This window comes from Dipteris shenzhenensis, chromosome 3 (genome assembly GCF_047967505.1).
Source record: "Dipteris shenzhenensis isolate YYH24624 ecotype China chromosome 3, Dip_SZ_1.0, whole genome shotgun sequence".
NCBI classification, from domain to species: Eukaryota; Viridiplantae; Streptophyta; class Polypodiopsida; order Gleicheniales; family Dipteridaceae; genus Dipteris; species Dipteris shenzhenensis.
In genome coordinates, this window is record NC_141598.1 from 38479874 (window position 1) to 38496714 (window position 16841).

A 16841-nucleotide genomic window follows, 5' to 3' on the forward strand; every position below is an offset into this window, starting at 1 on the left:
TGTTCTAATACCAACTGAAGAAACTACAGATACAATATACTAGAATAGCAAACTTATGAACACTACATAAAATAACAAGATCAAAAGCGATATATTCCAGTTGGTCTCTAAGACACTACATCTCAAAGAGATCTCGGATGATCCCACAACTCTCAACATCTAGCCATGAAGTAAAGAAGATCAACAAGGTCGGTGTGGATGAAAGGACCATTAGGGGCACATATCATGCGTGATTAAAGGAAGTCACTCCTCGAATTGCGCCTGGATATATTCTTCATCGAGATCCTTCCATGCAAAGCATGCATACTGGACACATCCAAATGCATACTAAACCCCCCTGATCCTAACCAAGACACCCTAATCTAGAACCCACTAAAGTTTGCCTCCAACAACTACTACCACATATGATCAGAATACAAAGTGAAATCCGGTCCAGTATTAGAGCTACAACCCCCCCTCCCCCCTCCCCCCTCCCTCCTCAAGGACGGTGGGGGAGTGGTAGCATGAAGCCAGAGATAGAGTGTTGTCGATTGTCCGTTGGTGCAGTCATGTGTGGTCTCTACTAGTCTCTAGTAGCGACGCTGAGCACCTCATTTATTCCATGCAACCTAGAAGTGTGCACCTGGGTGGGGTTGTAAGCCTTCAATTGGTTCACATGGATTATGATGGATGGGGACTCAGTGGCCTTTTAGCGCATCTGGGTGCGGCAATGAGTCTAACAGATTTCGTGAGACTCGTTTGGCCATCTGGTGCTGGAGGCATTCAGGCCAATCACGTCTTTCCACGATTGGATGGATGTGCTGTACGTGAAGAAGATGAACACGAGTGTCTATATCAAATCACGTCTCTCCGCGGGTGCTCAAAAGTCGGTGTGTGTATGGCCTGATTGCTAGGTGGCATTTGCACTGCTCTGCACGCGCGGTATCCACGTGGACGTGAAGGCTTTGAAGTTCTGGTATGAAAGTGCTTTCAGATTCAAGGGGAAGAACTGTCAAATTGAACCACAAGTCAAAATGCCGTACACACCACGTACAACTTACGTGCACACCTCTGCTAGTTTCTCAACTGCCTCATCATTTCGCCACTCGCATCTACACACACACAGAATTGGATGGTGCCATCGTCCGCTCGTTTCGAGTGGCAAAACAATTTAGATCTCCTACAGATGTGCAGCACAACCACTACTTGATCAAGGCTTCGTGTTCCTCATCCGGTCTCGATACCGCCAAGACCCATAGCTGGTATTCGTCTTTCTTTAAGAGTGGCAGCGTGAAACTACATTATATCGGAATTTTCAACGGCTTACATGCGGATCAAACTGCGCCAAAAGCAATGTCAAAGAGTCAAAGCGTTTCCTGCAGGTTAAATGAAGCCAGGGAAGCTTCAAATCACCTCTGATCGCTTTGGTGGATTACTCGTCATGCTGATTTCTTAAAGTATGTTCGAAATTCCGAACTTAACTTTGAAGTGCTTATTATAAGCACAATCAATGGAAGCCCAATGTTCAGGATATAATAATATCTGATGGGGGCCTCCTGTTTCAAATGTTCTGATTCGTAACTGAAAAGATGCAGAGGAAGGCAATCGTGACGAACATTGAATTATCCGGTGAAAAATCTACGATGGGCCAGAGTTCAAACTCTCTTCAAACGAAGAACAATGATAGAAAAGCAGATGGTCCCAACCATATGCCAAAACTTTCTATGCTTCCTCTCGTCGCTCTTATTTTCTATGAGGTTTCAGGAGGACCTTTTGGTGTGGAAGATTCTGTAAAAGCAGGAGGGCCTCTTTTAGCGCTTATCGGTTTCACAGTTTTTCCTTTCTTGTGGAGCATCCCAGAGGCTCTAGTGACGGCAGAACTGGCAACAGCATTTCCAGAGAATGGAGGGTACGTTTTGTGGATATCTGCTGCTTTTGGTCCCTTCTGGGGTTTTCAGGAAGGTTTCTGGAAGTGGTTCAGTGGAGTCATGGACAATGCTTTATACCCTTTACTTTTCCTAGATTATCTGAAGCATTCTGTTCCACTGTTTGGTACAGGGGCAGCAAGGATGTCAGCCCTTTTTGTGATGACGTTTTGCCTTACCTATTTGAACTACAGGGGTCTAAATATTGTTGGTTATACAGCACTTGGGCTTGCTTTTTTCTCCCTTCTCCCATTTTTGGTTCTAGGCCTCTTTGCAATCCCACGAATAAGGCCTAAGCAGTGGTTGGCCATTGATCTCAAGCGTACAGATTGGAGGGTTTTCTCAAATAGCCTCTTTTGGAATTTGAACTTCTGGGATAAAGCTAGCACTTTGGCAGGAGAAGTGGATAAGCCAAGAGAGACGTTTCCAAAAGCTCTCCTTGCAGCAGTTATTTTGGTTACCCTCTCCTATTTGATTCCTCTTCTTGCAGGCACAGGTGCCTTTGCTCTTGAACAGAGTAATTGGGAAGACGGTTACTTCGCTGAAGTTGCCATGGTGATAGGTGGGGTTTGGTTGAAATGGTGGATACAGGCTGCCGCTGCACTCTCCAATATGGGTCTTTTTGAGGCTGAAATGACCAGTGATTCTTTTCAGCTGCTTGGAATGAGTGAGAGGGGCATGCTCCCAAAGGTTTTTGCGTACAGGTGAGATCCACAACAGTACCCGTTAAAGAAATCAATCTCAGTATTTGACATACATTATTTATTTAGTTCTGGCTTCTTAATTGCAGGTCAAGGTACGGGACTCCTATTTTCAGCATTTTATGTTCTGCCACGGGGGTGATTGCACTTTCATGGATGAAGTTTCAAGAGGTTGTAGAGTTCGTAAATTTTCTCTACTGCTTTGGCATGCTCCTTGAGTTTGCAGCCTTCATTCGGCTCAGAATAAAGCAGCCAGAGCTTCATAGGCCATTTAAGATTCCCCTAAACACAGTCTCTGCCACTATCATGTGTATCCCACCCTCCGCCTTGCTTATCCTTGTCATGTTCCTCGCATCCTTAAGAACAGTACTTGTTAGTATATGCGCCCTCATGATGGGCTTCTTCTTGTATCCAGGGTTGGAGTATATAAAAAAAAAGGGGTGGCTGACCTTTTATGGAAACAGTGAGCATACATGTTCTATACCAGAGCAGGAGCTTACTGCATCCATTATTGATGAACAAGAAGATCATGATAATGCAAAGGTTGGATTGTTACTGGGACATGGAGATGAGGTTCTTCAGCTGGAGCTACAATCAACAACATTCAAATGAAAAGACATAGAAGATTCAGAGATGTGGGACACGAAGTTCATTCCTCAAGAACTTTGTGTATTGTGGTATAATCGGGTGCATGCTCTAGGTTCATGCTTTATTTACAGATAATGAGGAAATCTATGTGTATGGAGGGTCTTAAATTTCTCATTTGAGAGACGAGACGGTAATTTTACAGCCTTCCTATGACAGTACTATTTTAAAGAATTGTGGCTTTGCTTTTCGCATATGAGGGTGTGCAAGGCAGTGTGCAGAAAATGCATCCTCATTTGTTTGGTGGCAATACATGGGAAACAAAGCAACCTAAGTGGCCACTTGCCTTTTCCTTTTCTCTTGACCTATGTGTTTGTTGAAGAGGGTGACTGCAAGCATTGGAAATGGCTGAAAAGGTAGACTAGGCTTTTCTATTTGAGAAGTGCCTTTTATGACGTTTGACAATAATAGTCCTGTCCTCTTATTTTACTGAAGACCTTATAGCCTAAGGAGGATTATGCAGTGTGTACCTAAAAACCGGTGAACCATATTCAATGCAAATTTATGTGCGAGTTTCATTCTTGCAATTCTCAAACCTTGCAAGAAATTTTATGTCCTACTTATATTTTAGCCCCGAAGTTGAAAATGTATTGGAAAATGTTACGAGTTCGAAAGTTCTCGATTCCTTACCCACAAACCTAAAAGTTATGTGGGAATGCTAGTATGTAGTGATTTTGTCACCTTGTTGCCATTAAATTTGTACCCACCAACCAAATTGACCTCATCTTCAGTTCGGGAGTGCTGGCCCTCTCGTGCGTGTCTCTACGCTCATGAGAAGCCTATGAAAATTCGGTAGAAAATTTGGAATTCTTGCCATGACCAATTCTTCGAAGATTCAAACCTAAATAAGGATCTAAAACAGGCTTTCAATAGCCAGAATAATGATGCTTTGGTTGAAGGAGTGAACAATTGTGAGAATTCGCTTCCAGTATGTCCTTCCATACATTGAAAAATGGGAAATTCCCATTAATTAGTTGTGGAGAAGAGAAGAGGGGTGAAAAGGAAGAGGGGGAGGGCATGATTAAACCAAGGGATAAAGGGATAAAGGGGGGAGGGAGGAGTTTCAATTAAGAGGGACTACTTAAGAAGGGGGCATTAAATAAGAAGGCATGTGTTAAAGGGGGAGGGGGAATAGGGACCATTTGAGGGGGGCTTTAAAGAAGAAGGCATTTATTAAAAGGGGAGGGGAAGAGGGACCGTTTATAATATTTTAGTTAGCACTAGGTATGCTCTTTCACTCTATAGCTTAGTGGTAGGGCTCGCATGTAGGAAAGACAACATTGTCGATTCGAATCCTACCCTCTTGAATGTTGAGATATCGAGCTCCACTCGCGATATGCCAGGGTGACTGTTGTGCATTTATGTCACCGACTTGTTAGTTGGAGATGCGATTGGTACACCGCCCACGAATAATAGCTGGATGACAGCTATCCTTATCTACTCTAGTTTGTGGCTCAGTTAGTATGCCACCTTAGTTAGTTGAGTTTGGTTTGAGACCCACATATAGGGTTCTTCTATTTTCTTTGTACTAGAGTTTTTTTGGCTTTCACAACTAAGAAGAGGAAAACTGTTTTCAGCCTCCACCTTTGTGTGTATTTCCCCAATTGTTCATGTGAGAAAGCCGCATGTGAGACTCCTTCCCTCTCTCCCACTATCTTCACATGGTATCAGAGCCTTGTTCGTGGTAAGGAGCTCAAGAAAGCAAGCCAAGTTCGTGGTGTCCTGGTAAGAGGACCAGTGTTGCTTTCCTATTTCGAGTTTGGGAGCAAATCTCTGCAGGTAGCACAGCCAGAAGTGCAAGAGTGCACTGTCTTAGATTGAGATGTCCCTCGCGGTGTGGCGAGAGCGCAGTATATGCTGCGGGATAGGGCAAAGCCCTTAGTGACGTTATTTTTCTGATTCGAGGTCATTTCGGGGCCCGTTTTGGAGACGGAAGTTCTCCGCAGGCACTCAGAAAAAGGCCCTGTTTTTGTTGTGCGACCACTGTTCTGCGGGTCGGTGAAAAGTTGCCGCAGAAATTGCATCGTATGCCTTTGTGCAGAGATATTGGGAGTTGCAGATTCATGCTTGTTGCCTGTTGATGCGAAATCGTCACTAGGAAGTGACTGTGTGGTGAAATACCACTTTCGTCAGTTTTGCAGTTCTGCCCGTGTGAGGCAAAAGCTGTGTTTTTTTGCAGTGACAGAATATTTTGCAGTGTTCTGTAATGGCATCTGATTCTCTTTCGCAGATTGTCACTGAAAAGCTTGACAAGAACAACTTCCAGGCATGGAAGTTTAGAATGACGAATTTCTTGATGGGAAAAGGCTATTGGGAGTTCATTACAGGAAATGAAGAAGAACCTGTTCTTCCTAATAATGTTCCCAGTCAATAGGAAATGCAGGCATTCAAAGGATGGCATGAGAGAGCCAGGAAAGTTATGTACTGGCTGTCTATCAGTATTTCAGACTCCATGATTGTGCATATTCAGGATGCAAGTACACCAAAGGAGGCATGGGATACTTTGGCAAAAATGTACAACACAAATACGCAAGCCAGGAAAATGCAGCTCAAGCAGGAGCTGCACAATGTGCAGAGAGAAAACATGAGCATCAATGACTACCACATGAAGGTGAAGAAAATTACGGATGCACTTGCTTCCATTGGGTCGCCAGTGGATGATGACGATTTGGTTTCTGTGACCTTGAATGGTCTAGGAAAGGATTATGCACAATTCCAGACATCCATTGCCATCCGTGAAAAATTTCCAGATTTTGAGGAGTTGATTGCTCTTCTAATTTCTAAAGAGCAGAGAAATGGGGGTGCATCTTCTTCAGCAGGAACTTCAAAAGAAACTGTCTTCTACTCAAATGCTGGCAGAGGTAGAGGCAGAGGTAGAGGAGGCCGATCTGCAGGCTGTGGTAGAAATCAGAATATGCAGCAAACGCAAGAAAACCAGTCCTATGCAGGAGGACGTGGTAACTCTAGAGGCAGGGGGAGCCAAAGAGGCCGTGGTGGATGGCAAAGAGGCCAAAATGCAAACAGCAATGTTGAATGCTACTATTGTGGCAAAATGGGTCATATGGCTAAGGACTGCTATAAAAAGCAAAATGACATTATGACTGGAAAATTGCAGCAAGGCAATTATGCATCTTCTAGTAGGCAGGGTGATGACAGAAATGAGCATCTATCTATGGTGCAGCATATGACCAATTCTGTGACAAGTGTAGAAGAACGAAATGATGTGTGGTATGTTGACTCAGGTGCGTCAAACCACATGACAGGTCATGCAGAATGGATGCAAGATGCAAAGAAAATGGAAAAACCAAGATTTGTGGAGATTGGTGACGATACTGCACATCCTATTGTGCAGATTGGCAAAATTCCTTTGTCTATGCAGGATGGGAAAAAGAAATACTTGTCTGATGTATTTCATGTCCCAAACATCACCAAGAACCTGGTTTCTGTTGGTCAGATGGTTGAGCAGGGCTTGCAGGTCAGATTTAATCCTCATGGATGCTTTGTTGAGGATATGAAAAATAATGGTCGCTTGATAGCAAAAGGAAAGAAGAAGGGCAAGATGTTTACGTTGGATGCGGACATGCCTGAATTGAGTGCAGCAATGTTTACACATGGGACCAGTGTAGTTGCAGATATTGATATCTGGCACAAACGCATTGGTCATGTTAATATACAGCGACTTAAATCAATGCAAGCCCAAAATATTGTTGCAGGATTGCCTAAGTTCAAGGTTGCAGAAATGCACAAGGTTTGTGAAGCCTGTCAATTTGGGAAACAGGCAAGGAAACCTTTTCCTAGGCATGTTCAAGAGAGTAAAAAGCCATTGGAATTAATCCACTCTGATGTGTGGACTACTAAAGCTGCATCTATTGGTGGCTGTCACTATTTTGTCACATTTATTGATGACTTCAGCAGAAAACTTTGGGTGTGTTTTTTGAAAAAGAAAAGTGAAGTGTTTGGGCACTTCAAAGCTTTCAAAGCTATGGTTGAAAAAGAAACAGGCCTGCAAATAAAATGCCTAAGGTCAGATGGAGGGGGAGAGTACCTCTCAAATGAGTTTGCAAGGTTCTTACAGAAGCATGGTATAAAGCAGCAATATTCATGCAGTCATACCCCACAGCAAAATGGAATTGCAGAAAGGAAAAACAGGCATATTGGAGAGGTATCATGAGCTATGCTAAATGAAAAAGATCTACCAGACTATTATTGGGCTGAAGCAGTTGCTACAGCAGTTTATATAATGAACAGGACTCCCACTGCAGCAATACATGGCATGACGCCAGAGGAGATGTATACTGGTAGGAAACCAGATATTTCTCATTTGAAAATTTTTTGTTGCATTGCCTATGTCCATGTGCTAGATGAGTTGAGGTCCAAGTTGGATCCAAAAGCTGAGAAGTGCATCTTTATTGGTTATTCTCTGTAGCAGAAAGGGTATAGATGCTATAACTCTTCTACACGTAAGTTCACAGTGAGCAGAGATGTTGTTTTTTATGAGATGAGCAGCTGGTATAAACCAGTGAATGTGATGATTGATGTAGATGCACAAAATGGTAATGCTGCACAGATTTCACAGCAGCAATCACAAAATATTAGTGGACCTGGAGTGTCCTCTAGCAGTGGTTCACATACTTCGCCATGGACAGGCAGATTGAGATCAGGAGAATCTCCTCAAAGCAATGCAGAGAGTGGTATGCAGGTATCACGAAAAGGAAAAGAGAAGGTAGATCAGCCCATGTTTGATGTGAATGCAGGTCACTCTTCTGTGGATGGTGAATCCAGTGGCTCAGAATAGAGCATTGATGATGAGTTGGGTATTCCTTCTGTTGTTACACCTGGAGTAAGGAAAACCAGGGATGTTTTGAGAGCACCTGGAAGTGAGCCTATTTTGCGCAGGTCTACCAGGGTTAGGTATCCTGTGGATAGGCTGAAATATGATGGATTTACAGCCATTCACTATGCCTATATGGTCAAAGTGATACAGGAACCAGAACCCACTTCTTTTGAGCAAGCCATGGGAAATGAAAAATGGGAGAAAGCCATGGATGAAGAAATGGATGCCTTGGATGCTAATGCTACATGGGAATTGGTGCCTTTGCCTAAAGACAAGAATGCAATTGGCTGTAAGTGGGTTTATAAGATCAAGCACAATGCAGATGGTTCTGTGAATAGATACAAGGCAAGATTAGTTGTCAAGGGGTATGCACAGACATATGGCATTGATTATGAAGAAACTTTCAGCCCAGTTGCAAGGATGGCAACCGTAAGAGCAGCCATTGCTATGGCTGCATCAAAGGGATGGTCTTTACATCAGATGGATGTAAAGAATGCCTTCTTGCATGGTGATTTGCAGGAAGAGGTCTTTATGGAGTAGCCAGCAGGTTATGTTCATGCTATTCATCCTGAGTTTGCTTGCAGGTTGAAGAAAGCCTTGTATGGCTTGAAGCAAGCACCTAGAGCATGGTCTGACAAGATAGGACAGTATCTTGTCACTATTGGCTTTCAGATTTCCAAGGCAGATTTCTCACTTTATGTGAGAAAAACAGAGAAAGGGATTATGCTGCTGGTCATTTATGTTGATGATTTAATCATCACAGGTGATAGTGATGAAGATATCCTTCATGTGAAAATGCTATTGAGACAGAAGTTTGAGATGAAGGATTTGGGAGAGCTGCGTTATTTCTTGGGCATTGAGGTGATTAGATCACCAAGTGGGATACAGCTCTTGCAGAGGCAGTATGGATTGGACATGCTGTCCAAATATGGGATGACAGGCTGTAAGCCTATTTCAGTTCCTTTGGAGCAGAATGTGAAGCTGAGTGCAGATGCAGGTGAGCTTCTGGAAGACCCTACTATGTACAGACGCATAGTAGGAAGTTTGATTTACATGACTATTACCAGGCTAGATTTGAGCTATGCTGTTGGGTTGGTAAGTCAGTTTATGCAGGCTCCAAGGAAACCGCATTTGGATGCGGCTAGACGCATACTCAGGTATGTGAAGTCCACATTGCAGTATGGACTATTTTATGAGGCTGGGGTTTAGATACAGTTGCATGGATACACTGATGCTGATTGGGCTGGTAGTATTTCTGATAGGCGATCTACCAGTGGATATGTGTTCTCTTTTGGGAGTGCTGCAGTCACTTGGAGCAGCAAGAAACAGCCTACAGTTGCCTTGTCGAGCACAGAGGCTGAGTACAGAGGTGCAGCAATGGCTGCATGTGAGGTAGCTTGGTTGCATAAGCTACTCTATGATATGCATTACAGATGGGCCGGTTGTCATTTATTGTGACAACATGAGTAGTATACATTTGGCAAAGAACCCAGTCTTTCATGCCAGAACAAAGCACATTAAGGTGCATTATCACTATGTGCGGGAGAAGGTTTTACTAGGTCTTATTGATCTAGTTTATGGCAGCACAAAGGATCAGGTAGCTAACATATTCACGAAAGCATTGGGCACAGAGAAGCTGCGCAAGTTCAAAGACCTGCTTGGTGTGCAGGAATTGGGATTGAGCTCGAGGGGGAGTGTTGAGATATCGAGCTCCACTCGCGATATGCCAGGGTGACTGTTGTGCATTTATGTCACCGACTTGTTAGCTAAAGATGCGGTTGGTACACCGCCCACGAATAATAGCTAGATGACAGCTATCCTTATCTACTCTAGTTTGTGGCTCAGTTAGTATGCCACCCTAGTTAGTTGAGTTTGGTTTGAGACCCACATATAGGGTTCTTCTATTTTCTTTGTACTAGAGTTTTTTTGGCTTTCACAACTAAGAAGAGGAAAACTGTTTTCAGCCTCCACCTTTGTGTGTATTCCCCCAATTGTTCATGTGAGAAAGCCGCATGTGAGACTCCTTCCCTCTCTCCCACTATCTTCACATTGAATAATGTGCACTCCTCTTAGACATAGTTCAAAATAAATTAATTCACCCTAAACCCAAATAAGTTAATTAGTCTCCATGGTCCAAACCAAATAGGAATAGCATAAAGTTGAGTGACTATGTCCCCCCATTCTATATAGATAGCTAATCCCTTCATTTCTAGTTATTCAAAGTGCTAGCCATATTTAACTTTGACTATAGCACATTTGAGCCATGATATTAAGAAAAGACACATCTTTCTAGAATCCTCTCAATGAGGTTAAAATTTTGGTTGGCCTCAGTCCCATTCCACGCTGTACCCACACCCAAAGTCAATATGAAGATGTGCTAGATATACATCTATAAGTAATGCTTGCAGGGGCTTGGAGGGTCCCAGAGAGGCCTAACTAGCCCAACCTAGGTGGGTTAAGCCCACATTTGAGCCCACCTCTCCCCCATCAATGAGGGGAGGGGGCCACTTTTTGAAATTTGGATTTCAAATTTCGAATCTCCCTCCCTCCCTCTCTCTCTCTCTCCCTATCTCCCTCCCTCTCTCTCCCTCCCTACCTCCCTCCCTCCCTCCCTCCTCCTCCTCCCTCTCCCTCTCCCTCCCTCCCCCTCCCTCCTCCTCTCCCCTCCTCCGTCTTGCTCCTCCTCCTCCCTCCTCCCTCTCCCCTCCTCCTCCTCCTTCTGGCTCCTCCTCCCTCCTTCCTCTCCCCTCCTTCTCCAGCCGCCCAGGATCCCTCTCCTCTGCTCCTCCCTCCTGCAAAATCTCTCCCCTCCTCCTCCCTCCTGTAGCATCTCTCCCCTCCTCCTCCCTTCTACAACAACTCCTTCCCTCCCTTCTACACCTGTCGCCCTACTCTTCTCCTCCTCTTCCTCTTGCCCTCATCTGCTTCTCCTCCTCCATCTTCCTTGCTACTCTCTCCCTCTCACTGCTCCATTTAGGCGTGAAGGCACTTCAGGAGATCCGCAAGTTCCAAACCACTATGGACAATCTCATTCCCCGTGCACCCTTCCAGCGTGTTGCACGTGAAATAGCACATCATTACAAAAGTGATGTGTGTTTCACTTCAGGCACTATGGGAGCAATTCAGGAGGCAACAGAGCAAATGACAGTAGGTCTTTTTGAAGACGTGAACTTATATGCTATTTATGCCAAAAGAGTAATAGTGATGGACAAGGACCTTGCACTCTCGCCAAGCGCATCCGCTCCGATCCCTCCCTTAGGCCCTAGATGTTGTTTAGGTTCATTTGGTGTAACCTGAATCATTTTGTAAATCTCTGCCCTTTGAGGCCAATGAATAAAAGATATCTTTATGTCTATTACTGTTCCCATGTTATTATACATGTTACGTGATGCTTTCCATCAGTTTATGCAAGTTCAATGTGAATTTGAGTGGTCAAATGATGTTTTTTCATCGTGCGACAGAAGGCAAATGTGTTCGGCATCACGGAGGGAGCCCAAAAATGGTAAAACCCGCTATGGGCTCCTTGTGCGATGCCGAACACATTTGCCTTCTGCCGTGCGATGAGATTCTTACTAGATTGCTAAGAAATGACCATTATAGCGCAAATATTTATCTGATTGCATGCTTTTGAATAGAATAGTAAATGAAAATATCAATGCCAACAACAATTAAAGTTACAAAATACAATGACACTATAAAATAAATTTTGTAAAAGAACACAAAATGGGGCACTGTATAAAAAGTATAGTTGTATTCATATAAAATAAATTTTCTATACAATAAGGCTTCAGAGCCTTTCTCTCTTCTCTAAAACACTGAGAACATCGGGCTTTGAATTCCCAAATACACTCCTAGCTCTAAACCTAGTCGATAGAGAGTCAACGCTGTTGTCGTTGCTGGCCAGGAATATGGCTGCTGCTGTCAATGCCATACCTTGAAAATTGGTTCCAAAGGCATTGAGGGCAGCTGTGCGGTTCACTAAAATGACCTTGTCAGCATTGCGATTGATGTCAGCATGACCAATCACTCTTGACAAGGCCTTGCACTTCAGGAGGTCATCAGTGCCATGTGGATAAAACTTTTTGTGGATAACCACAAAGCGCCCTTTTGCTTGGCCAAGGTAATGTGCTAGTGAGTGATCTCGGCCGAAGCTACTGCGAACAAGGCGTTGTCGAGATGAGAATAGGTCGACCTCAAATGCCTCTTGCAACAGTGTAACATTACATTAGAATTCCATTAAAGCAAAAGTATATCAAGAGAGAAGAAATTCAAAGCTCATAGTTTCTTACCACTATGGAGTCATCATGCTCAATCCCTTCCTCTTTGTCAATGAGGATGGATCCAGAGGCCTCCTGCTGTTTGGAGTGAGATGTGGAGGCTTCTTCTGGAACATCAGGTAGATCAGAGTAGATTGATGTCTCTGCATCTTTGATTTGGGCCAGTGTTAAAGTAAGAACCTCTTCTATTGAATCATCTGCTCCCAAAAACCCAGGTTCTTGCATAGTCGTGTCCACCTCGTATCCACACAGGATACCAAGAGCTTCATCCTCCCGGAGACCAAACATAACCTCTATGTCATGGAGAAAGAGGTATTGTTCTCCATTGACAAGAAGGGGAGCAAGAAACCATATCATTGTTGCGGGGTCAACAGAGGTGGTGCATGAGGTGGATGGAATTTGAGAAGTAGAATGGGGTTTAGGAGGTCGCTGGAGCACTTCTAGGGCCAATGCAGCTTCCCGCTCCTCAGCTTCTTCATCTATGGGCTCTTCATTGTAGATGTTGGGCTCATCTACAGAAATAAGAGGATCGAAAAGGGCAGGGGTAGGGTCAGGGCTTGAGGTCAAGGCCTCCTCTTCCATTTGTCCCTCCTAGAGAAGGAAAATAAAGGTCATTTCCTAGGATAGGAACCTATTTCCTGTGTTTCTGATGACTCACATGCTAGGAGGTCATTAGTGTCCACCTCCCTAAACCCTAGGGATGTGAGCTGGGTCGAAAGCAATCTAAACGCTTCATGATCCTGGGTTCTTGATTGAACAAGTATTGCAAATAATCAATTGGGACCCATCTTTTTGTAGACTCATCAAGTTGATATGCAAAACTCGCGATGTAGTCTTGCATGTACTTGATGAGGTCTTCAAAATCGTCTTGGGCTCCCAAGTAGGTGCCTAGGACATCTATGCTCTTATCAAAGACTGGAAATAACTCCTCCTCTCTATCAATTAATGGAGTATGGGAGATGAAATCGTGAAAGGCAGACCTAGCAGAATCCATGGTAGTTTTATAGCTGGGAGAACTATGGCTATGATAGTGAAACTTTGAAACTAAAGTAACTTCATAACCTATATATACCCAAATGTTCTAAATATAAAAAATAAAAAGAATTATGAAAAATTGGGGAAAAACTTAACATTGACATGAAACAAAACCATTCAAAACGTCAAAATTAATTGCACCACTATTAATTGGAAAATGTTAAAATCCACAATTGTTCCACCCCACATTTTCTAGACAATCTTCAATATTGTAGGAGGGATAAAAGTGGCACTATGCACAAGCTTCTCTGCACACTTTCCTACCTTTTTACCATTTAAGGTAAAGTGAAAGGACTCAGACATGCCATCCTCCATGACCAATAGGTGTTCCCGCACGTCCCTGAGAGTCCATTGTGATGTGAGAGTCACATTCTTGACATCTCCTAAATGAGAACCTATACATAAACTTACCCCTATATTATCATCATCGTTAGAGTCAAGGGGGAGCCAATTGCCACCTGTTTTCTTCCAGCACCTATATTGGAAAGCAAAATATAACATTTGGCAGGAGATGTGGTACTTGACAACCACATTGTCCTTACATACATGGCATTGAAACAGATCACCCTTTTGTTCACCTGACCTGCTTCCCCAATTCACCCCAAGCAATTCCTCAAGGGCATTCTCATGTAGGCACTTGCATGACCACATGGTTTTTGTTTTGTGCATCTGGATATTATGAAAACAAGAAGCAAAAATGTGTAGAGGCATAAACCAAGACAACCTTACCCATTTAGAGCCAAATGTAAACTTCTTGGCCATGCCCACATCCTTTGCAATCTTTTCCTTGTATGATTGCATTGTTCTTGTGTCCACTATGCTGCAATCCATGTCTTCAGGTTGTGGTGTTGCAATGCATTGAAGATGGCCATAGCCTGATGCCATCCTTGGAGTAATGTACTTGGCATTATACCGATAGATATTTCTCTGTTTCAAAGTAGAGGACCTCTCTCTAGCATGCGATTGCCTTCCTAAATCCTCATGAATGGCAGTAAACTTACCTAAGAAGCACTCGACTGGTTCCCACTCCTCAAAGTCTAAAGGAAATACATCTGCTATGCACAAGTGCTATTTCAAAATACAATTTCAAAGTGACTCATTACACTAGTTCTATTTCAAAATACAATTTCAAGCTGACTCATTATACTTCAAAATATTACACAAAATGTAGACTTACAATGTGATGGTATTGTCGATTGATTGCTTGACAGAGGAAGGCGCATGTCCTTCCCCATGTAGATGTGTTGCACCTTTGCAAGCAATCCTTTCTTCCCAAGCTTGAAGTTCATGATGTGGCCCTTCCATTCATGCAAAAGATCAGCTCTTTTGCTCTTGGGAAGCTTATGTGGACCCTTGGCAGATCCTCTCATGACTATCCAATCATTCAAGCTGTAGGTGCAAGGCACCCATTCACCTAGTGCATTTTTGCTCCTGTGGACATAGAGTACATGTATGGTTTCCTCACCATGCTTGTATAGAGGTCACAACAGCAATAGTGGACTAGAAAGTGCAGCTTGGAGGGAGAGAACAGCTCTGATAGAGGGAGAGAGAGGGAGAAGGTATAGAGGGTGCAACTGAAGGTTGAGAGAAGCTCCAAGAGGTGCTATAGCTAGGAATGGAGGGAGAAAGAGTAGAGGGGGATGAGCAGCTATCCAGGAGGTGTTGTAGCTAGGAATGGAGGGAGAAAGAGCAGAGGGGGATGAGCAGCCACTATAGGAGGTACTGTAGCTAGGAATGGAGGAAGAAAGAGTAGAGGGGGATGAGCAGTTGCTGCTGTAGGAGTGCTATAGCTAGGAATAGTAGAGAGAGAATGAGCAGCTACTACAGGAGGTGCTGGAGAGGGAGAAACATAGTGGACCTAGAGCAGGAGGGGGCAAAGAAGATGCCAAATGAGTTCCCACGTTTGAAAAATGGAGGGAGAATGGAGCTGGACCAGAGAAGAGGAGGGGGCAGGCCTGTAACAAGCTGAGAGGGGGGAAAAATTCACCCAGAAGGGCCCACCACCTCTTGAATGGCTTGTAGGTTTGTTTGGGGGAGGTGCATATGGGAGAAGGGTTAAGCATGGGTTGAGGGGGGGGGATGGTTTGAGTGGTCCCCGATGTAAGAGGAGTAGCCAATAGGGGCTGTTTGTAGGTCTGCCCACCCTCCGCCTCAACATGGCATTGCCCCACAAAAAGGAGCACTCCCATTGGTACACCTTAAATACCTCACTAATCCCTTGAAATTAGGAAACACTAATTGGGGGCCCTTTGGAGACCCCAATTCTCCCCAATGTCTTGTCATGCTTCCATTCAATGCATTGCATTGTCCAATATGACCATTGACAAATTTGTGAGTGCAAGCACGTAAGACATGATCCTACACACGCCTATGCTTCTCACATTCAATGGAAGTGGGCCCTATAAATGTGGTAGAATCCAAGTTAAAGCCTTCCCTCTTTCCCCAAAGTGCAAGTAAACAGATGAGGTAGTGTTCACTTAATGTCATTTGTGGGTGATACATATTTTTAAGGGACTACATAAGGTGGAATAGAAGAGACTTGTATTTAGACACAAAGATCTCATTTTATTCACTCTAATCCACTAACTTTTTATTAAAGTGGACCCAAAATTTATGAGAAACTCACTTTTATTGCATGTACCCATGCAGGTCCATATGTACAAGACATAGGACTCAAAAAGGGAGGTTGCTTCCCTAATGTATTAGAGAGAGGCATGGAAGGCAAAATATTAGGCCAAAAGAAGTGTAACAGAGACTCATTCAAAGAAGGAGAAGTATGGGAAACAATGCATATGCGACACCTTATACAAGTGTGTGCAAGCATTGGTGCATTAAATGCGCGTAGAAAGAGCATAAAGTCATGACTATTATGGACAAATCTAGGCACGTAACCCCAAAGTACATGGCCCAGCATATGTGATGATGATATTGGGAGTCCCATGAATTTCATGTCAATAACTATGAGTAGCCCCTTCATATACCCTAGCTCCAAAATTCCAATCTACACATCCCATAAATCCCTTTTCCATTCAATACATCATAGTTCTTGAAGCACTCTCATTTCCTTTGTAAGATCTATCTTCACCAGCACACTCCAGATGTTATGCACTATCAAATAAAGAATTCATGTATCTTTGAGAAATTTTATGTTTTCCAATGAAAATTGAAGTCCACTAATTTTTGGGTTATTTTTTGTGTTTTTGTTGACTTCAACTTTAATAGCCAACTTCAATTCTACTCTATATCAAGTCTTTATATTGCTACAAAGTCATAACCTAGCATCATTTTGACATAATGGCATTTGTGAAATGGTGCCGATGAGTAGCCTATAGGTTAAAAAGGGCATAAATTGCCAAACTTGCAAGGTTTAATGATTTTTGTGCATCCAAGATAAATCTAGACTTGGCATAGAGATTTGTACCATTTTAGATCAAATGTAACAAAA

The 16841-nt window shown here is 43.4% G+C and overlaps 1 protein-coding gene across 3 annotated transcripts; it reads left to right on the plus strand.

Annotated features, from left to right (window-relative positions):
* The first annotated feature begins 1031 nt into the window (after window positions 1-1031).
* Window positions 1032-3631, plus strand: LOC147903766 (putative polyamine transporter At3g19553). 3 transcript variants are annotated; one of them, XM_087401043.1, is made up of 4 exons: window positions 1032-1241; window positions 1362-1436; window positions 1569-2608; window positions 2695-3630. In XM_087401043.1, the coding sequence occupies exons 3-4, from the start codon at window positions 1569-1571 to the stop codon at window positions 3215-3217; spliced, it is 1563 nt and encodes a 520-aa protein (XP_087257169.1). In that variant the 5' UTR covers window positions 1032-1241; window positions 1362-1436; the 3' UTR covers window positions 3218-3630. The 3 variants fall into 3 exon arrangements, with proteins under 3 accessions (XP_087257169.1, XP_087257178.1, XP_087257187.1); XM_087401052.1 differs by having other exon boundaries at window positions 1032-2608; window positions 2695-2776; window positions 3021-3176; XM_087401061.1 differs by lacking the exons at window positions 1032-1241; window positions 1362-1436 and having other exon boundaries at window positions 1765-1888; window positions 2038-2608; window positions 2695-3631.
* Window positions 3632-16841: the final 13210 nt, after the last annotated feature.